A 22,426-nucleotide genomic window follows, 5' to 3' on the forward strand; every position below is an offset into this window, starting at 1 on the left:
CGGCCAGAAGAGAAATGCCCTCTTCAGCAGTGGCCAGAGGGGAGAAAAGCATGTCTGCAATACGACGGCCATTTTTCATCATACGGCGAACAAATTCGAGGTCGACGGGTACCTGCACAACGTCCTTAAAGATGAAGGGTACCTTGACGGCCTCGATGACGCACTCTTCTTGGCCGTATTGGCTGTGCAACCGTACTTGTACTAGTCGCCGACGTTGCGGTCGTGACGTGGAGTGGCAGAACGTATTTAGCCGGAGGCTAACATCTCCCAGAACCTTGAGGCCAAGTTTGCGAGAAAGGTCCTCACGAATGAACGTTCGTTGGCCACCTCCATCGATAATAGCTCACACGTAAAGTCTTTGGTTGCCTTCCTCAGCCCAGGCTCGGAACGTTTGAAGAAGCACTTCGGAATCCAATGGAACGTCAGCACTGTCAGAGATTGCGTTCTGGACGCTTGCTGCAGGGGCACCTCTATCCGATTTCTTCACGTTAGGTTTCCAGTTCGGGTCGCACATGGATGTGGCATGTCGACTGGAGCAGCAATCGGAGGGCACCCTTGCCCGGTGCCCTCCGATTGTGCATCTGAAGCAGCGGTTTTCTTCCGCCAGCCTCCTTTTCTTCACCTCTAATGTGAGGTTGCCAGTGCATACTTCTGCTGCATGCTTTGTGGACCGGCAAAACAAGCAGGGGCTTGTGATATCTGCATGTAGCACAGAGGCTGCTGGCATTCTGGGTCTTTCAGTCCTTTTCTTCTGCGTCTCTTGCTGTTCTACTACTTCGACTCTCTCCCCACTCTCAACATCAATCCGAAGGAAGCTTAGAATATCGGCGAGCTCATCTTCGGCATCAACGAAAGAGGGCGACCTTGAAGCGCTCCGGGTGGAAAGTGGTCTGTCGACAGAGTGTCTGGTGTCCGGCACCGCTGGTGAAGTCAGTGAAGTCGGACTGTTTTGCGTTTCTCCCGACGACCTGTAGGCAGTGCTGATTGCCTGCTGCCGGTGATAATTTACGACGACTGCACTCGGCAAAGCCTTGAGGAGGATATCAGACATCATCGTGCAGTACGTTGCCAATCCCATGCCGAGCCCCTTCAGACCGCGGATGTTCATCTGAACGTGATCGTACATCAGACGTGTACATAACGTGTTACAAGTAACGAGTTACATATACCTATTTACTGTTTTCGGTAACAAGTAACATATTTAGTTACTTCTTTTTTAGAAAAGGAACAAGTAACATATTTAGTTACTTTTAAGGCAAAATAATGAGTAACGGTATCTCGTTACTTTTGAGGAGTAACATGTACAACACCGCTTAAACGGCCTCGTTTTTATTCGAACCTGAGTATGCGTCTATTCCGACAAAGGCAGATGGGCAACCCGAAAAACAACTAAACCGCAGACAGTATTCAGCAATGTACATCGCTGAACACATCGGTCGAACAGTTAGACTGACATGTCCAGCGATAAATGTTGCTGTCCTGAACTCTACAGCTGGGAATGCTTTTCACCCAGCGAACACAATAAGGTTCGTTGGTTGAACCTTCTAGAACCGGGTACAGACCGAATGTAAACCCGGAGGTTGCGAACTCGCGAAGGCACATAACCAATTACCCGCTGTCCTCAGTGATGGCGCAGTTCCACCAGCTCTTCCAGAAGCACAACACTGCCGTTCCTTCGAGTGCGTTGGTAGAAAGACTCTTCAGCGTCGCTGGAGATGTATTTTCAAGGAAGCGGGGAAACATAACTGATGAAAACTTCGAGAGGCAGCTACTGCTTAAATGCAACAACTACTAAAAAAAAAAAAAAAAAACATGAAACAAAAACAGTTGTGTATTTGGTCGTCACAGTAACGTGAAAAGTAACTCGTTACTTTTGAGGTAACTCTCGCATTCCTTTTGAGAATCGGTAACGAGAAACATACTTAGTTACATTTCGAGCGAGTAATGAGAAACAGTATTTAGTTCATTTTTTTGGGTAACGTGTACATGTCTGTGGTATATCTTTTGGAGGCCTTTCATGTCTTTCGCGGAGGCAACAGGAAGCAGTGCTCGGAGCTTCGCCAGATGATTTGGCTCAATCCTTCGTTTATCACCGAAGCGCATTGCATCGTCGTAGCAGGCCTCAGTTGCCTGCAACCCAGCGATGGCCGCCGCCGCTGGTCCGGTGACATGGTTGCGCAGGTACTGAAACTCGTCCGATCGTGGAATGCTATCGTTTTCGTGGAGAGCACGACCGAACTGCTCCCAGAAGCTCTGCCACGCGCTGACCTTGTCGTTGAAAGTTTGAAGTCATAACTTGGGAAGCTTTACGCCGCTAGTCATGTTGGTGCGAGTTCTTCCCAGGTCTGTAGTAGCAGTTGCAGATGTTGTCACGGATGTGGTCATCTGGATGGCCTGTGCCTGTTGTTTTTTACGTCTCATTGAGTCAGCCTTGCAGTCCAACAGCACCATCATTCGAATGGCCTCGTCGTCATACTCTGTGACTGTAGTGTATTCTGTGACGAGATCTTGTTCCGATACAAGATCTTCTGTCTCCACGTTCAACTCTTGAAGAGCCCTGTTATTGGCCTTCAGCCTTTCTAGCCAGGCAGTCAGCGATGCCAGGTCCGCTGTCTCCATCCCCGCTGTCGCCCCGTGAATAATTTTTGTGTTTTGCGACCACTTCACCCCACGCTTTGCCTTGAGACGTTCCATGTTTGACGATCTCCCACACAGCTCTCGGAAACAGCGTTACAGGCAGGTGTTGCACAAAGGTGGAAAATCCGCTCACCTCAATCGTTCCCGATCCTGGATTTCGGCACCATAACGTCTCAGAATCGAAGAGGTTGTGTGGGCGTCGTATTTAAATCAGCAATTAACGTAAAAACAAAACACAAACTGTATTTACATTAATAAATCAATCGAATAGACATCATTACACAGAAGTGTCTCGATCAGCTTGTCCGTCGTTCGCCTCGTTCCACTCGTGACTCCAAACTTCTGCTTTCTTCTCGTTTTCTCGCGAGCTTCAAATTTTTTCCAATTTGCAACACCCTCGAGACAGCAGAAATGCTCATGCTGTCATGTTTGTTCACCTTGACTCGGGCACGTATCCAGGGGGGGGGTAAATGGTAAATTTTTTTTCTTTTTCGAAATTACTAGGCACGGGACCTCGAGGATTAGTAGGCCACTTCAATATGCTTCAAATCCTGGGTACTTTTTTTTTTTTTTTGTACACTGGAGGTTACGTTTGGGTATGAAAAATGATTTTATCCAGCCTCTTGTGAGTAATGTAATTAAACAGCGCTTTTTATTTGTATTTTTTTTTCATGAGAGCGATTGGGTGTGTTGGCATCACTCACTCAGCTTTAAACAAAAACAATCAAAGCTTTTTTTTTTTTTTTTTTTTTTCAGAACTATTGAGCACGAGACCTCAAGGATTATGCTACCGTAATAAAATAAAAAGTTGAATGAAAAGTAACGCGGGAAGTAATCGATTACTTTAGAGTAATTTTTCGATTACTTTAGAGTAATTTTTCGATTACTTTTTTAAGGCTGTAATTGTAATCGGTTACTTTTTTTCAATGTGTACAAGTCTGGCCTGAAGGATGCAAATTTTCACATGTTTTTGTTGTCCAAAAAACTGATTATAGTGTCGACACTTCCACACTGTTGCAACGTCTATGTGATCACGAATTCATATCTCTATGTTGCTATATCGCTGCTGAAATTGCAGCGTCTTCTGTAATCATAGAAAAAGCCTGTGGTGAGATTTGTACCACAGTCGCCGACCTATTTTTTGGACTTACTGAAAGTGGAGAAACTCCACCTTTAGTACGCACTCGCTTTCTTTCACTGGGCTCTGGCTGAGCGTGTGACGAAGCGTTATCAGAGGCAGAAAGCTTGCGCTGGAGACGGAGCATCTACCGAATTCTTAACACATAAATGACTACATAGTAAGGTATTTTGAAACTTAGGTCGAAAAGATGGGACGAAACGATTATGTCAACATCGGCGCTAAGATATGAACATTGCAAATTCACTTTTTTTTTTTATAAAAGCATGGTAGTCTATTTGGCTGATGAAGAAGACCTGCTCTGCCCTTCCTTCAACATTTGAATGCCCGGTCCTCAATGTCTACTTGTCTCCTTTCTCCTTCACGAAATGTTGCCTAGCCAATCACAGCTGATGAGCCATTGCTGATGTTTGTAGCAAAGAAAAACCACAATGAATTTAAACCCTCAAGCACTGTATACTATGCAAGAGAATTACCCTAAAATACCAAGTATGTCCCCATGTTCCAATAACAGTGATGGAAACAGCATTTGACCTTTTGTAGCAGGCAAAATATTAGTGTGGAGCATCCACTGACAATTTTGGAGCAGATGCCAACATCTGTTTAACACACCACTTGAAAATGAAAAAAGTGATAGCACAACAAAATGCACACATTGCAGACGTCTGAACTGCATTTCTTTGTCTTTGATGATGATTGAGGGTTCCTCTTTGGTACTGTACCATATTACTTATTACCTTTTTAGCATGCAAAAGGAACACACCTTATCAAAAAGAAAAAGGCTCAGGTCAGATAGGTTCCCCTTACAGTGGGCATTAAAGAAAAATATGGTAGTTGAAAAATTAATCATAGTGCTACCCTTCAGTTAAGATAGAGCCTTTCTCCCCCTCCCCTTTTACACTCAGTAGTTTATTTAGCCTATCAATATATTTTTTGTAAAATACCAGCAAAATTAGCATACTATTTGCTAAAATGTCTATCAATAAAAATATGTCCCCCCAAGTTTTATGATCCTATTAAACCCCAGATTCCAATATCATGAGTTGCAAAAACAACCACATACAAATATTATGAAAATCTACAGTTGTGCTTTAAAAGTGACACTGCACATTAACGGCATAGTAGCCAGAGTTGAAGAAGAGTTCGCTATTCTTTCGGCCAACTACTGTATGAGAACTACTTTGATTATTGTATTTATTTAAATATAGACCCATGTTTACTTTTCCTTTTCTCTGAACAGCTTTTAAAACTAGAGGTCAACCTACAATCAAGATGAAAGAAGGTCGACTTGTAATAGTACCTAGCATAATTCCCGAGCCAATTGCGCTCACTAAGGCGCTTCCTCATATCAGCCACTGCTCCTAGCACTCCGGTGAAAAGCAGTGAAGCTTGATTTGTTCCCTCCAATGGGACGTGGTGAATGTTGTTGCAAGCAGCACAAGTGCCACGGTACGCCATAGTCAAGACATGGAGGCATGTGACAGGCATAATAATCAAGTGATCTCATCAGGAGTAAAAGACCCTGGTTCTGTCTTATCACAGTAGCTGCCATCCCCCTAATGCACTAATTTTTATCATGACCTTTAGCTCCTGATATTGCCGACATTGCTGAACATTCAGACGATGACGGGCCAGTGAAGTTGAGGAGCAATCTCTATACTTCTTTTCGCCCGAAGTCAAAACAAAGCCGACACTACGAGTCAATGAGACAAATCAAGCAGTGTCAAATTTGTGACATTATGAAATTCGTTATCTTTCTCTACATATTCTTTTATCAGCTAAACCAATCAAGCGCTTTTACTTGCACTTTTAGCATGTGTGTTTGTGGTTCCCTGTGCTCGAGCCACTGACTTTATTATGACCAACAATGAAACATTATTATTATTTCGTTTTGCTTTGCTTATTAAGCTTATTTCAGGGCAAAAAATGGCATTTTGGAGCAAGATGTAGCAGATTTTCATTCATGGCAATTTGGTAGAAATGGTACAAACAAACAACTCCCTGCTTTTGAAGCCACCTAAATATAAGCAAATGTCATATCAAATTCCCAGCACAGCAGACTTCCGATTCCACCAAGCTAACCGAGAGCTCCTCCACGTCAGCTGCTTCTCCGAGTATGTCGGTGCAAGCGGCAAAGCTTTACATGCACACACAGGTGCAAAGCGGTGAAGCTTGACATGACAGCACTGGCACAAAGTGGACCTGACAAGAACTGTGTGTGTGCTTTAGAAGCCAGGGATTCCAACACACCCTTATTCTGCTACTGTACCATTCCTACCAATTAAACAAGGGCCAAGCAAGGGACAACCCTACCATGCATCCCTTCTGCTTTCAAACCTCAAAAAACACCAACACCTTTTTTTTTTTTTTTTCCAGTTTTTTTTAGCTTTTGGGTGTGCGCTTGCTCAGTATTTTATGGTATGTTTACTGGAACATCTGTACAATTTAGAATTTTGACCTACAAGTTCCATCTTGGATATGCTCTCCATAAGTAGAAGTCACTCAAAAGTTTGCCTGCCAGTTTGGCCAAAAGATGTATAATGCCCTTTCATGGGTAAAAGTACAATAACAAAATGCAAATTACCTTGTTGGCTTCAGCCAGCTTCAGTTTCGAATAGTATTCCCCATCTGCTTTCATTTTCTCACGCGAAAAATGCATTTCATCTGAAAACAAAATACTTCAATCATGAAGTAAGCCAAATACCACGAGTTTACCATTAAGCCTCACTTTCACATTCTGCGGATGCACTAAATCTTTCACATACCTTCGATGTATGACATCTTTTTCAATGACTCTTGCTCCAGGATTTTTTGGGTGTACTGGATCTTGGCAACTTGGGCGACCTTCTCAGCATCTAAAAGCGGAAATGTGCAAGAGGCATTAATAGAATACTTGCAATCAATCGAGGAAGTACAAGTTTAAGTATAACTAGGGTTCCGTGTTTTCGGACAAGTCCGCAAAACTCCAAAAAACACTCACCAACAAAAATTTTCATCAATTTAGATTTAACCAAAAAGCTCCATATTTCGAGATCACCATGGCAATATAAAAAGCAAAAAAACTGTATTTAACAAATTAATTTCGTAAGAGCACAGGGTCGGTAATCCTAAGGAGAAGCCATTTCAGTTTCCTTTGAAATTGCAGACTACTGATGAAAGGAGGTTTCTGGGTCGCGAAAGAAATCACTGACCCGGCTGTCGATTCAGACAGCACTAGTTGTGCTTCTTAGAGGGAGGAGGGGTCATGTTTTTATAACACTGAAAGCTATGAACCTGTAGATTTCATAGCAGAGGAAAGGCAGTTGAAGCTTCCATGCTTCTCAGCAACTACATCCAGCAGTCATTTCAAGGCATTGACGTTTATTGAAGCAACACTTGCTTGCAAGACTTTGTCGTAGAAGAGTTAGTGTTGCTTATCACAAGGGCGCCAACAACAGATGCAGCAGCAGAAGTATCATTCGACACAGGCTAGTTTTTAACAATTTACAGTACTTTTGTATTTGCAGATTATTCATTTCAAATATTAAAAAAATTTAGAACATAGTAAAATTAAACTTCGAATATCTGAGAATTGGGAATTTAAAGAAAATAAACTCCAATAAGCCCCAAACTTTCGGCAAAAAATGAACTCCGAAAAATATTCTCCGAATTTCGTGATAAATGAACATGTAACTTTAGGTATAACACATCAAGCCATGTCATCCTAACCACAACCAATTGTGTGTGCTGTACTTTCCATAATCCCCTTCATATTCACTTTTTACAATTATGTGAGGCGTTCTAATACTGTATTCTTTATTTACTTATTTCGACACAATCAAAATTCTACCGTAATAACCCGAGAGATAGCCCACCTAAAATCGAGCACAAAGGGAGTGAAAATAAGAAGTGGGTTAACTTTCGGTGTATACAACCAAGAAAAGTTGAAAAACAAAACTTCATATGTAGATTATGCTTTTCTGCCAAACTTCCTATCCTGGCAAGGAACAATGAAGCAAAGATGACTGCAGCTCCCAGTCAGCAATGTTCGCTTATATCCCGCCATAGCTACCTAGCCGCATTCACACCGAGATTATCACTGATCCAAAAGATAGCCCAGTCCTAGTAATCGTAACTAGGACTGGGCTATCTTTCAGTGTTTAAAAGAAAATAGCAAATCAAGTTAAGCAAAGGGGTGGGTTATCTTTCGAGGGTGGGGCATCTCTCGGGGTATTACAGTAGGCAAAAGCCATTATAATAGACAAAGAGCAAAATGGGCAAACACAAAGTAGAGCCAAGGACAATGGAAACATAATAGAAAATAAAGGGCAAACATATCTGACACATACCATAAAACCCTCAGTGTAGGAAGCCCTACTTTCCCACTAATCGGGCACGGTGAACACATTCTCAGCTCTCAAATTTTGTGAATTTTAGAGACTAGGACCCAGGACTTGAGCCAGAATGTTCAGCACAGTACCTACATGAGGCATTCCAAAATCCAATGACCTTGCAGCAAACATTACCTATTCATTGTTGAGGAACTCAGCTGACCTGTTTTCTTTCAAAAGTGTCTAGTAGCTCAAGTTTTTTCCAAGAAAAGAAGGTATCTGAGAATTGAATATTTAGAGATAAGCTATTTACGAGAGGGAAAGTTTCAGAGTTATAGTTAGCAGTCAGGGTAAAACTGATCGCTACACTTCTCTTTTTTTGAGTTTCTCCCTCTGGTTGTGTTTTACCATATATGCTATTCTTGTTTTATTTCTACGTAAGCTTAAGGGAAAGCAACCAAAAGCAACCAAACTCCTACTCCTCAACTCCGACAGTTGTTAGTTGACATGAGCAATTTGTGCCGCTGGTTGAAGCCTGCGAGTGGAAAGGGGGGGGAGGGGGATCCCACGTGAAGGACTCAAACCAAGAAGCCAGTGCAGCCTAAAGCCTTGAACCAGATGTCAAACTCTGGCAAAGAAAGGAAAATGTTCAGGATACACGACCAGGCAATAGTAGAACCTCATTGCTGCAGTCTCAGTTTACACGTTTTCTTAAACTCTAGCATTCACAAATAACATTCCCATTGAACTCCCATATGGTCATGTATGTATCGATTTCCCAATTGTTGTGCTTGCCTTCCTGGTTCTTACATCTATCAAAAAACGGGCAGACTGTATTACGACACAGTTGCAAGTTTTCGACATGACGATATCTATATGCCAAGTCTATTGAAATGAAACGCATGCATCGAATGTAACAGAATTATTTGTAAGTCCTAAAATTAAATAGAAGGAAACACAAGTGTCAGTGTCCGTGCCAAAGAACTATTAGACAACGACGAAGAACATTCCCGCATTCCTGACCCGGCTGCACCGCTATGTACCAGCCTCCTTTCTGTAGATATTACAAAGAGCTTTATGCTTTCAGGCGCCCAAGTCAAGCAGTTTCCACGCCTACCGATTCAGAAGTGGGATGGACCGCAACTGCGACCGTACAATGAAATCGTACGAGCAACCCGCTGCAACGAAAATCCGAACAAGTCATTTAGGCCTAAGGGGCGATGGGCGGCCGGGAGCAGGAGTTGCAATGAGCTGATCATCTGAGAGGTCAGCCGCCTCCCAGTGTTTAGCATCACCGGTCGACGATGTGGGACTAAAAGCTCGTTTATTCACAAGTTCAGGCCACTGCTCGCCCTCTCCCGAGCTACCAAAAAACCAGAGGAGCAGGCACGGCGGCGGAGACAATGCCAGGGGCTGCCGGCCTTGGTGCCGCTGTCACCGCCTGGTTCTGGTGCGCATGTTTGTGCGTCAAGCAGTTGTAACGGAAAAAGCGAGTGCGGTAAAATGGGAATAGACCAGTGCCACCAAGCGAAATGCACAGGTGTGCGCTTTCCGGAAGTGGTGTTGCTGCCATGAAACTTGTAATCTTTGCCTTCTGGCTTCCCAGCTGTGTAAGGCTGTGGTGCACGTATATCATCGGACATCATTGTTTAGGACACCCTGGTATCAGCTTGAATTCTCCTGCTTGTCTGTACTTATTAAGATTGCGTTGTTTGTGATGCCTTAGTTTGCCAGCAACCAGAAAAAAGCAGTTTCAGCCGACTTATCGCTTTAGAATAGCTTTGTCATCTGCTTCTTCGTATTCGTGAACGCGTGGACCCACTGCGTTCATGCGGTGGTCCCGCTGTGACCGCAGGAACAACAACAATGTCACTACTCCAGCACTCAGGCTGCTTGGGCGTCTCAATGAGCTTGAAAACAATTGAACATCTAGTTCAATGGCGGAGCACTAGAAAATTCTAGGGACCATCAGCTCGATGTAGCACCGCGGAACAGTATTAAATGTGTCAGAAGAAAACTGAGCTTGGTAGTGCTCAGGCTTCTGCATAATGCTTAATTGACAATAAAGTAAAAAGAGGCAAATAGACCTTCTTGGGGAGCAACAGTTTTCTAAAAGTCATCTCATTCTGGTTGACAGCCTGTGCGACAGGGTATTAGTGAATTGCGGCGAGAAGCCTGCACACAAAGAAGAAACAATCTTCTGAAAAACCATGCCCGATATGCCATAATAACTCACATCTGACAAAAAGAAGCAACCATACCAGATGCCTGAAATCTTTGGGTGGAGATGATTTTTCGTGTACAATTTCTATTCAGTTTTATTTTGTTTGCGCAAGCTCCAAATGCCAACAGTCGCCCGACAGTGGAAGTTTTTTTCTGCGGTCTTGATTGATGTTAATGCAGAATGGATCAGTAACGCCAGTCAAAATCAAGTTGTGGCATAATAGGCTACAAGGTGGGTGAGGCTTTTTGCTATCTTTTTGGCAGTAAGTGTTGCACTACTAAATTGCGCTATGCGGTCATTTCACTTTTTGTATGAAAAAAATGGACTGCTTTCGGAAAAGAAGTTTTATTTCAAGTGATGCATATCGGGAATCACTGCTCTTTTTTTAGTGATTGTCGTGATCTTTTTGAAGCACAGTCGTACGTGAAACATGCCACAATAACAGTTATAGCCACCAAAATACATAGAGAAAAAGTGCACAAACAGCCACCGCAAAGCAGAGCGATGGTCCCGACTGAGATAGACCAGTGGTTTTCAAATGGGGGTCCGTGGACGTTTCGGGGTCCGCGAAGTCATTTTAGGGGTCCTCGAAGCCCTGCCACATCAGTCAAGCCCGGCAATAAAAGTTGCCTTTTTTCAAATTGAGAAGAAACATTCCAATTTTTAGTTGAGCTTTCTCGTGTGCATGCTAATGAGAGAAGTCTACTTCACACAGCCTTTAGTTATATCCATTTATCAAATCATTACCAAAATTAACCTATACCCTTTCCCTTCCCCTCACTACGAACGGGGTCATCCATCATCTGTGCCAACCCTCAAGGGGTCGCGAAACACCAATGGTTGAGAACCACTGAGATAGACTAATGGATAGACTGCTACGGAGCGAGTGATTGGGGAAATTCCAACAAATGGAACACGGTGGCACGACCTGCTATATGTCTGGTGCCCTGTAATCTCACACTTTTTAGCTAACTTGCGATGGGGTGGATATAAATTCAGAAGCAAATCTCTAAACAAATTAAACAGACTCTTTTTCTTGCCACTCTGTCCAGCTCTGTTTACCTTTCTTAGCCACTCTTTTCGGAGGCTGCTTCCTTTCGGAAAGACAAAATCCGATGCCCTTTTGCCCGGCGCTGTTATTGTAGCGCCCTGGCACACAACAGGTGAAGCCACCCATTAGAAACCGTGAGTAAACACCTGAGTAAAAGTGTTATGTACTTCGGGGTTCGGGATTAACATAATACTTTATTAACTAACAAGCGGCCGGAATGACAGCAGCCTTCCATCCACACGGTTCCAGAGTTGGCTCCCTCTCACGAGAGTTCCTTAGCCTTCCTCGACACGGTCGTTACGGATTTTGTTGTTGTTTGCGAGTTTTATGGAGCAAGAGCTACGATGGCCATACTGCGCCAAACTAGGTAAACTAAAATTAACTAGAAACAATGTACCAAGAAACGTTGGATTTTTTGGGGTCCGCTATAGTTTGTATAAAATCGCTATATTTTCTAGAAAAGCTAAGAGACGGCCAATTGATATTAGAAGCTGCTCCCCTAGGAACAGGGTAGGATGAAAAGGAACACAGTACTTGAAAAGCTCAGGAAAGAAGAACTTGTGTTGTTGTAGAAGACCAGGGCAAACAAAAACATGTAGAACGGACAATGTGTCTACACAGTGGTCGCACACTGGTGGTTCCCCACCAACAAGTATGTATCGATGGGTGAGGAAGGTGTGGCCGATCCTCAACCGGCACAGAAGAACCTCACGGAAACGGCTCCGGTTATAGGAGCTTTCTCAGGTACCGATGCTTGGCTTGATGATATGAAGTTTGTTGTTATCGGCCAAATCCCACTCGGACTGCCACAGTTTTAGAAGTGAAAGCCGTATGGGCCTTGTTAGGTCTTGGTATGGTATGCGTGCGTGTGATGGTCAAGGTTACACGACGAGGCGGCCAGCCTATCTGCAGCCTCGTTGCCTGCAATGCCCACATGGCTCGGGATCCAACAAAACCTAATACCCCTCCCATCTCCGAGGCCCAGTTGAACTTTAGCACGTACAAGTTGAGTCAGCTCGTTCTTGGTTGGATTAAGTGAACATGCTGCAGTAACAACGCTCCAAGAGTCTACAGAAAGAACTGCTTTCATCACTTTGCTCCGGATAATATAGTCAAGTGCTGACAGCACGCCATGTAGCTCGGCAGTAAAATTGCTAGCGACATTATTTAGCCGTGTCACATGTGTAAACAAATTAGAATGAACAGCAGAGCCTACATACATTGAGGACTTGGCTCCATCAGTGTAAAATTGATGATAATTCTTGTACTTTTCTTACAGTGCAAGAAATTCCTGTTGTAAAATGTAAGAGGAGACATTATAATTATTAAATTTTGTGAAGTACCAATCACAAGCTATAGGCTTGATATCCCATGGGACAATATGACATGCACTTTCTATGAGGTAGACGTTTTCACGAGGCAGGCCAAGAGAGAGACGAAGGTTCTCAAAACGAAGGCTCGGGGGTCGAACAACAGTTGGCTTGTGGTCAAAGGTACGACAAAATCTAGACTCTCGGATATAAGTGTGAGCTGGATGACTAGAATCCGACAAAACTTTGTAAACATAGACTAGACTAAGGAGCTGCCGCCTTTTCTCGAGTGACATTTCGTTAGAGTCAACATACAAGCTTGGGATAGAGGATGTTCAAAAAGCACCATTTGCTATACGCAACCCAAGATGGTGCACTGGATCAAGCATCTTCAAAGCAGATGGCAGTGTGAAATGAGAGATGGCGGGAAAAACCATGCAGGACCGGATGGACGATTGATGCAGTGTACTAGTGTCAGTCTAGAGGTTTTTGCGCGACACAAGGGACAATCACAAGCGAGTAGACACGGACAAGCACTTGTCTGTGTCTACTCGCTTGTGATTGTCCCTTGTGTCGCGCAAAAACCTCTAGACTGCATCATGGACCAACTTGGCCAACAACAAGTTTTAATTGACTACTAGTGTCAGGTGGCCACTTGCGCCCCTAGCTCATGCATACTTAATTATGGTACTCAGTTCAGTTTCGGTTTTGAAAGGCGACCAAAATTGGTCCTTTGGCGCAGGCTTGGCACAGATTACCTATATTTTGGCAAAATGTAGCAGGATGTATCAGGGTTAGCCCTTTGGTGCAGTTTGGCACAATTGGCGCAGCTGTCACATCCCTGGTCGTACTACTTGTGCCGTTTTGTGGGCTTCTATTAGTTCTTCCATGGTGTTGCAGACGCCTAGCTCGAGGAGACGATAGGTAGAGGCCGTCATTGGTATGCCCAGAGCTTGTTTATAGGATCTGCGTATGATTGTGTTGATCTTGTCGATTTTTAATCTAGTGAATTTTAAATATGGGGTCGCATATACCATTTTGGAGATGGCGAAAGCCTGCGTGAGGCATGGTAGGTTCCATTTGGAGAGTCCATGCCCTCTATTTGCTGCACTCGAGATCATGCTGTTCACCTGGATCGTATGTTTGTAAAAGTTCTGTATGGTCGTGTTCAAACCATTGGTTTAAATCTAGGATCTTGATGGTGTCCACCGCCTGTATTGGGGTACCCGACAGGGACCACAACTTTATGCGCTTATTCTCCAATGGTGTTCCGTTGCCAGGGTAGATTGCCGAGAGCCCCGACTTGTGCGGGGAGCACTGCAATCCCTTGGGAGTGACATGTTTTTCAACTTCTATTGCTGTTTATAGAGAATCTTGGATGTCTCCGTTACTGCCGCCCATAGTCCACAGCGTGATATCGTCCGCATATAGACTGTGGCGGAGAACCGTGATCTGGAAGTGCTGTGGCAGATCGCGCATTCAGGGGTGAGACAAGTGAAACAGGTTTTGGAGCAATTTTTGGAGCAGAAAAATCTGGATTTTGGAGCAGCACCCACACGAATCCAGAGTCGGCTCCCTCTCACGAGAGTTTCTTAGTCTTCCTCGGCACAGTTGTTATGGAGCGGGTCAGTGGCGCCATCTAGTGAGGGCGTATAAATACACAGCAAAAGTCTCGTGCTAACCTTGAAATTTCTAAATGTTGGGCGTACAATGTGCATTGACGCGACCGGAAGACCGAGAACTACAGGTACCAGAACGCACCGCAGGAGCGATGGTGTCGCGGAACTCCCGGTGAGATCGGTCTATTGTTGTGTTTCACATCACAACAGTGTTGCATGAAGCGGGATGTGTCATTTCATTGGGGACTTTTTGTAGATCGCATACGCTGCGGATTTTGGGTCCTACAGTCGCCAGCTTAATCTTTGCTCAACGTGACGGCAAAAGTTCCCGCTAGTAGTGCAAAGCTCTAGCATATGCTCTACAAAAAGTCTTTTCTTTTCCAAAAGTAGGAGAGAACTGCTCGAGCAACAGTGTGTTGAGCAATAGACATGAGGAATAAATTTGCGCTTTAGGTGCTGAAAGGCCGTGACACGGAACATGATCGTTTGCTCTAAGCACTTACAAAAGACTTACTATGCGTACATGCCAGTGACGCTAATCGGCAGTTTTAGTATAGTGTAACTGCAGGCTATCAAGGGTACGGCAAAGCTCCTGGCGCGCGCTGGAAATCATGCTTCAAAGTCGCAGCGCGAGTGTTTAGTTGCAATGCCACACCGTACGAAAAACGGCGGTCACAATATGCTAAATCCGCACATAGACCTTTCACTAAATTACCTAAGCATCATGGAAAATGTTCAGAATTTACATAGACGCACTGCACGTACTCGTTTCCCATGCATAAAATTTTTTTAAGTAATTAACTGAAATAAGGCATTTTGGAATGCATGTATGAAGTGTCATTTCTTTTAGATTTTCGCTTTTAAGTAGTTATGTTTCCAGCATTCTTTTTGGTGCTTGTGTAAGTCGGCAAAAGGTCTATTAGTAACCATGTCGAAGAACCGTGGCACACGGCTAAGCAGCCAAGCCAAGCATGGCAGCGGACACGAACATCACAGCACATCACAGCAGTAATCGGTTTTTTGACAGTGAAACCGTGCAAATGGTTAGGCTGGCACTGACACGTAGCTTCCCATATCAAGTGGCAAGAGTGCCGCTAATGCAGCAACTACATTGGGTACCACAGAAAGGTTTGCAATTGGCAGAGCAAAGCCACTACTGCACATTTCCGTTAGCAGAGGCAAAAAAACATCAACAACTCCTGAGTAGGTACTGATTAAAAAAACTCATGGTTTAAAAGTATGTTATTCTTTTAACTCAAAGTATCTTAATTCAAAAAATTTCACTGTCCCTGCGAGCTTCATACTATTGAGAGTCAACTGTATCATGCAGTGCAATGTACACTTCCGTGATCTGGCCGCGGAAGCGTACATTGCACTGTCAGCATCCAGATGGGGGTGCCACCGACGATAAAATTATTTTATATATAATTCGCTCGTGGCCATTAATAGTCAGAGGACGCTTGTACATGCTATAACCATAAAAGTAAATTTTGAAAATTCCTGCAAAGGCCTCTCAATTTCAGTCATGTCAAAGAACTCATGTCTTGACATCCAATATGCAACATCAAACAAAGATTTTGTTACTATTCCGCAGCTCTATCTGTTTCAGCTGTTTTTTTTTTTAGAAATGCTGGTTCATATCACTATGGGAATGTACAATGCTCACAGAACTTATACAGAACATGCAAACTGTTTATCTCATAGGAACACTACCCTGGCAGTGGCAGAAGCACTGCTCCATGACGTGGCGCTCGATGAAACAGCCCAAACAGGGGTGGTCACTCGCCCAAAACCAAATTCATTCCGGCAATGTAAGCAATGCCGGATCCAGTGATGTGATTGCACACGGGGCGTTTTTTCATGCAACCTATACTGTAGACTGAAAATCAGAGCAGTCCAAATGCAAGAATGCATTACAGTAGCATAGTTTGCAATGATCCTCCAAAAAATTAGGGGAACAATTTACAATGATCTGGTAGCAACGGATAGCAGCGGGAATGCTGATAAAATAGTGTACCTATTCGCTAGCCTTGAGTGTCTAAGATGACCAGGTTATAATGCAGACAACCCCACTCCTCTAACTTGTGTCAGACTTGAACACAATGTCGCAAGCTCATTCCATAAAAAAAAAAAAAGAATAAACTCCTGCTGCTCACCAATAAGCGCCTTCTTCCGATCAGTCTCCGCATCTTTTTCTACAACCTTCTGCTTCTGCTCAGCGATCAGGAGCTTTGTCTTCTCAGCTTCCCTGCACACATATGGCAATAGAAAATGTCAACTTTGCAGTTTATCAGCCCCCTTGGAAGTATAAACCATGCAAATGACCAAATACTTTGTTTTCTCTCACAGGATATGTTCCAGAAGAACAGACAGTTTCAACTACAGTATAGACCACTTACAACGTAACCGCTTATAGTGCAGGACCGCGTATAACGCGGCTTTTTTAAACCACCGGTTCGCCTCCCATAGAACTCCATGTAATTACATACCGCTTAAAATGCAGGCGCGCGAAGGGGAATACCGGTTATAGTGCGGTTTCTCGAGCAGCGCTCCGACCGCGCCGACCGACCAGCGCAGCGAGCACGCTTCCCTGTGCGACACCAGATAACGGCGCTAGCCGCAAGCGGCACTTGCGGGGGCAAGGATGGCAAGGAGGTTGCTCGAAGAAGCGGGGAGAAGCGAAGAGAGAGGCTTCGGTTGCCATAGCGACGGAGGGACGCACGCACGTGTCATTCACGGCACAAGGCGCAAGGCATTGGCGAGCCCAACCAGCCGTTCGCGCGCGTTGCATGCCGGTCGCGGGCCGGCTTCTTCTACCCGCAAACATGGCGTCAGTTGTGATCGTCGACGTAGACGGCGTGGTGGAAGCTCATTGTTCCGCATAAAAGCGCTATCCTTGACTGTGAATTTTCGTTGTCTGTCGCTATGATTACCCAGCACGTACTAGAAGGGAAGATCCACCTACTCGTGCGGCGATGTCGTGGCGGCACTCTCAGGACGGCAGAAACGCCCATGTCGTCGTGTTTGTTTACTTCGACTACAGTGGTGCTAAGCATTTCTGTTTTCGAACATCCCCGGATTTCTTATTTGGAGCATTTCATGCCTGTGCTCAAGTTGAAGGTATTACTGGCGCGTATTGTATAACGGATGCGAATTTTCACGCGTTTTCATCACCGGAGAAAAGTGATTAGGGTTAGCAATCCTGAACGCTCGCAACGTCCGTCCGCAACCCGTGACGCCGTTAGAAGGCTGCGCCAGGCAAAAGTCGCTCATTTCTTTCAAAGTGTGCAACACACTTGAGAGAGAAGTGTACTAGTCTGGTGAAATAAAGACTTTCCTCAAACTAAGCTTTATTTTTCATCTAACATAATATAAATTGTTTTACAAAGGTAAGTTGTCTCACGGCATGTATTTTGGCCTGAAAAATTTATGTTTTGGTTATATAGCACGGTACCACTTATATTGCAGATTTTTGCAACTCCCGCGACATACGTTATATGCGGTCTACACTGCGTCAAGATTCAATTCAAGTGAACAAACATCATTCAGCAATGAGCTCCGACAGTTTCCATGCACTACCATGCTCCTGGAGATACCATGGCATATGCTATAAATAACCTGTGAAGGCAGCCTTTGATAATCTTGAAAAGACACTGACACCACCACCACCCAAATTTTGTTTTAATTGTTTGCTAAGTGATTTATTATGGTTGTCAAGAGACTACCCAATCAATATTTTGCTACAATATCCCGTATATATTTAATAAAGTAAAAAAACTGAACTGCTCAAAACCAAAAACCAAAACTGGACAGGGGAGGAAGAAGAAATATAGAAAAGGAAGTAACCAAAAATCACAAGGCTATGCAACTTTTTTTTTCTTTTTCAGTACATATTTTCAGCTTTTTAGAAACCACAATAAATGGGTATCAAATTTTTTGTCCATTTATAGTATTGAGTGCATGCCTTCGATGACCCACAACTTTGATTATCTTTGGTGGTTGTGTCTAAACCACAGAAAATGGCACGAGACCACAGAGAAGAGAGTGAGCGTGACTCAAATCGGCCAGTACTCGATCCGCGGTTTTCAGGCAGAAAGAAATAGAAATTCGAGCCGCAAATTGTGTTTTGGGTAGTTGGGCTCTCATATGTCATGTACAAATAAAAACCTTGGTGAGCATAAATACCCTGTCAATGTCCCTTTAATAAAACTTTCGGATTCAGCCTGGTTTTGCTTTGACAGGGGCTCTAAAGTGGTGCCGGAAGTAAAACTGATCATTTTCTTGTGTAAGCCAGAAACAAGGCTTGCAGCCCATCAAGTGAGTTCGGCAGAACAATAAACAAGTTAGCTTTTAAGCAATGGTTTACAATTAAGTATTACACTTTTCACTCTAAAAAGAAGCAAATGGTTCTTATGCATTATCTAGTACCGATAACGGATGGAAGTTAATAATTTGTCCATTCTAACAATTCACTCCTACTTAAATTTTGCCACAACTTTAGGTATGCCACCACTAGTGAAAATAAACCCGTTGCAAAACGTGCTGCACCGCCCATGGAGCCACAAGGAATGCCGGAAACAGCCTGTACAGAACTGGCTCTGGCAGACGAAGGAAATGTACTTGAGCAGAGGAGGGCAAGAAAGCATCTACACTACCCTTTCTCTCTTCAGTGTCATATGATAGATGCTGCGAAGGCAAGGAGAAGCATATGGCACTTTGCGCATGGCCTTTTCGGGACTTTTAAGCGAAGTCTATTAAGAGTGGGCACTTCTATTGACATAATAGTTGTATCGGCTAAGCCTAATAGGCTTGACACTCGCATCACACGTGTATGGAAAGAGCAACCTTCTGTTATAGCAGTGGCTCTCAAATGAAAGTCCATAGGCCCTTTGGGGTCCGCAAAGGCATTCTAGGGGTTTGCGAAACGCTGCCTTATTTGTCAAGCCTGCCAATAAAAGTTGGATTGAGAAGCAATGTTCTAATTTTCAGATGAGATTTCTCGTATGTATGTCAATGAGAGAAGCCTACTTTCCACTAGCCCTTACTTAATACATTTATTAAATCATTATCATAATTAACCTATACTTTTCCCTTCCCCTCACCACAAACGGGGTGAGAACCACTGTGTTGAAGGGATGCTGAAAAGAAATCTGGATTTCACAAAACACGGCGGCAAAAGCGTGCAACGCAATGCTACAAACACCAAAACACCACTCACACAACGATACCTCGAACGGATGACTGTATTTCTCAAGAAAAGGAGGCGCATTTGACAGATATGTTTACGTCTTGTTTTTCTGAGGAGGAGAGGGAACGGCCTCCCGTCTTCTCCGCCTCCCTGCTTTCAGGGGGCGAAGCCAAGAGAGGAGAAAGCAAGATATCTTGACGTCACATGCCTCATCGGCCTCGTTCAATCTCAACCTTTTTTTCCAAAAATACGGCCGTCCATTCGAGACATCGCCTTACGAGTAGTGTTGTAGGGATTGCAGCGTCCCGCCTACAGCTCCTGCATTGTTTCCTGAAGTCCAAATTTCGGTTCACCATCCGTTTAAAGTATCCCTCCCAAATCTGGAAAGTACTCTACCGACAGTGATTGATCAAAAGTGTCACGAGATAGGAGCTTCTCGATGGCCGAGAGGCTACAACAGCCATGGCACACCTAGCCAATGAGCGGGTTGGTATATCTAGTAGCAACAGAGGTTGCAATTTCACCTTTATTTTGAGGAGTGGATATATGTTTAGAAACTGGACTTTTTTTACAAAATAGGATCTGTTTAAACAATCTTACACTTTAATATCTGTCCCCTCAAATGTGGTCCCTTCTCTGTACACGCTGCTTCATTTGAGTTTGGCACTGTTGAAAGCAATGTTACAGGTCATCTTGCATCACACTCTTCAGCAAGTTAGCTGTTTTCTCCTTGTAATGGTGTACACAGTGAAAGCAGCACACATGGACTAAAAGCATCATAGTGCCTCTCATGGACAGTTGACACATTAGGTACCTATTCGATCATGCTAACACTCCTGATGTGAAAAAAAAAAAAAAAAAGCAATAGTACATATTGCCTCCAGTCTCAATTTCCTCGTCTAAATTTCCTTTTTTTTTTTTTTTTTTTTTTTTTTTTAAAGTTTTGGACAAGTGGAAGTCTTTCAGTGCATGGATTGATGTTTTGACTTTGGATCAACTAGGGCCCCACGTTTCACACATGTGGTGACACTTCCAAGGCAATCAGGCTGGTCTTTGACTTTTCCGTATATATTCTGCCGGTTTTCCCTCTGTTGTGAAGTAATTAATCAGTTTCTAACTTTGGACTCTAATGTCTATAAGCCCCACACTTAGCACAGTAACTGGCACAAGTCGCATGCATGCAACGTGCAACAAAGAGCCGGCCGATTCAAACTGATAGCAGACAATCTAGCAAAAGAACCCGAATTGGCCAGCGCTCCCTCGACGCGGTTTACACCATCTGTCGGCAGCACTTCTCTCTATGCGTGCATCGTCTGCAAAGTGTTTGCAGACGATCTATTTACCCTGTTTGGGCAAATAGATTGCCCAAACAGGGTTCTGTTTTTTTTTGTTTTGTTTTTCTATTGAAAGAGACAAGTTCATTCCTTCATTTTTTCAATGCAACCTTCCACCACCTGCTTCCACCTCTGTAGTAAATCGCAGCGCGATACGTTACGAAACCGATTTTTCCGGGCCGTTTAAAGCACCTTTAAAGAATTAGTCTACATGCCGTAGGGTGGTGGTTGGTGTGACACGGGAGGGCGCAACCTGAACCGAGCCACAAGTTCATGCAGAACAGCTCAAGACCTAGGACTGCCAGTGGTGCAGCCGAACTACCTCAGAGGAACACCTTTTCTTTTATGTTTTTATTGTAACGATCAAGATCTGCTTATTGATTTTTGCCTGCAAGTATCTACTTGGGCACCACAGGACACCATACGAGTAACGGGCGAGCGTACAACCGACCCCAATATTACAGTAGAGCTCTTGATACAACAGAACGGGGTGAAACTGTTTTGTCAACTACAGTCGCTGACCGTTTCTTCGAATTCCGATAATTCAAACTTGTTCAATATTTCGGACCCAAAGGAGGAACCGTGACTTACCCCATAGAAATAGTGCATATTCACGATCAATGTTTCGGACAGCTTGAAGTTTGAAAGTTTGATTATTCGGACACAATCGTCGCGAGCGACCAGTGGGAAACGCTACCGAGAAGTGGCCATTTTGAATTCTATGTTGGCTGCGAATGGATTGGCTTGGTTTGGCAGTACTACTTGAGTACTCCCCAGTCCTACTGCTAGGTGACGCTATGCTAGCCCTTTTTTTCTCATTTAGCTGCACGTCATCATCATCATCATCATTTTGTTTTGTTTCCTTCCATCCCTTCGCGCCTCCGCCCGTTCGCCCCACTTTCGCATCGCTATTTTGCGCTCCTGGATTTGCGCTTCTCATCTCGTTCGGACAACACTGGCTCGGACGTCATGGCCCCATCTGCTCTTCTGCCGCCGCGCTGTGTCGTTAAGAAGCGAAGAAGGTACTCGACCATAAGGCTAAAAAAAAGCAGCGATTCTCAAGCTAACAGAAAGTTGTTGAACGCAAACGGAGGTGTAACCAAAAGCACATCACGCAGGCGTAACCTGGAGCAAGGCATTATTTACGGCTTTTTTAAGCCCACTTGGAAGTAATAAAAGCAAGTTTTTCAATCTGGTGATTTTTTGGACTGCTCTATTATTCGGACGTTTTTTCGGTCCCTGCGAAGTCCGAATAATCGGTCGGCGACTGTATACTGATTTAAACGTCTCTAGAGTCTTACAGTATCAGACACACATACAAGAATAAAACAGGATGGTTTCGAACAACCCAAAAACAGCAAAGGACAACAACTCACATCATCTCATAGTTCCGTCTGATCGTTTCGGGGATCTTTGGCTTTGTCACACGCACAGCCTGAATGAACAACCCGGGTGCCATGATGATGAGGTCCCTCTGAAGAGCAGTCTTCAGATTCTCATCGATCTGGTCTGAAAGAGAAGCGATAACAGAGGTCAGTAACATGAGCAGCAGGAAACGCATCCAGGTCCTTGAAACCAGAGTAAAAAAGGAAAGCTGGCTGAAATACTCTACAAG

General features: G+C 44.0%; 1 protein-coding gene across 1 annotated transcript in view; it reads right to left on the minus strand.

Annotated features, from left to right (window-relative positions):
• The window catches only part of LOC8031811 (erlin-1), a 57,654-nt gene that overhangs the window by 18,851 nt on the left and 16,377 nt on the right, over window positions 1-22,426 (minus strand). Inside the window, exons 8-11 of the mRNA XM_029973042.4 lie at window positions 22,188-22,320; window positions 16,446-16,537; window positions 6,541-6,630; window positions 6,360-6,439 (exon numbers count right to left, since the gene is read on the minus strand). Of these exons, the coding sequence (XP_029828902.1) occupies window positions 6,360-6,439; window positions 6,541-6,630; window positions 16,446-16,537; window positions 22,188-22,320 (395 nt within the window). The remainder of the gene's footprint in view (window positions 1-6,359; window positions 6,440-6,540; window positions 6,631-16,445; window positions 16,538-22,187; window positions 22,321-22,426) is intronic.

Source organism: Ixodes scapularis, unplaced genomic scaffold (genome assembly GCF_016920785.2).
Source record: "Ixodes scapularis isolate PalLabHiFi unplaced genomic scaffold, ASM1692078v2 PGA_scaffold3__209_contigs__length_174095766, whole genome shotgun sequence".
Lineage (NCBI taxonomy): Eukaryota > Metazoa > Arthropoda > Arachnida > Ixodida > Ixodidae > Ixodes > Ixodes scapularis.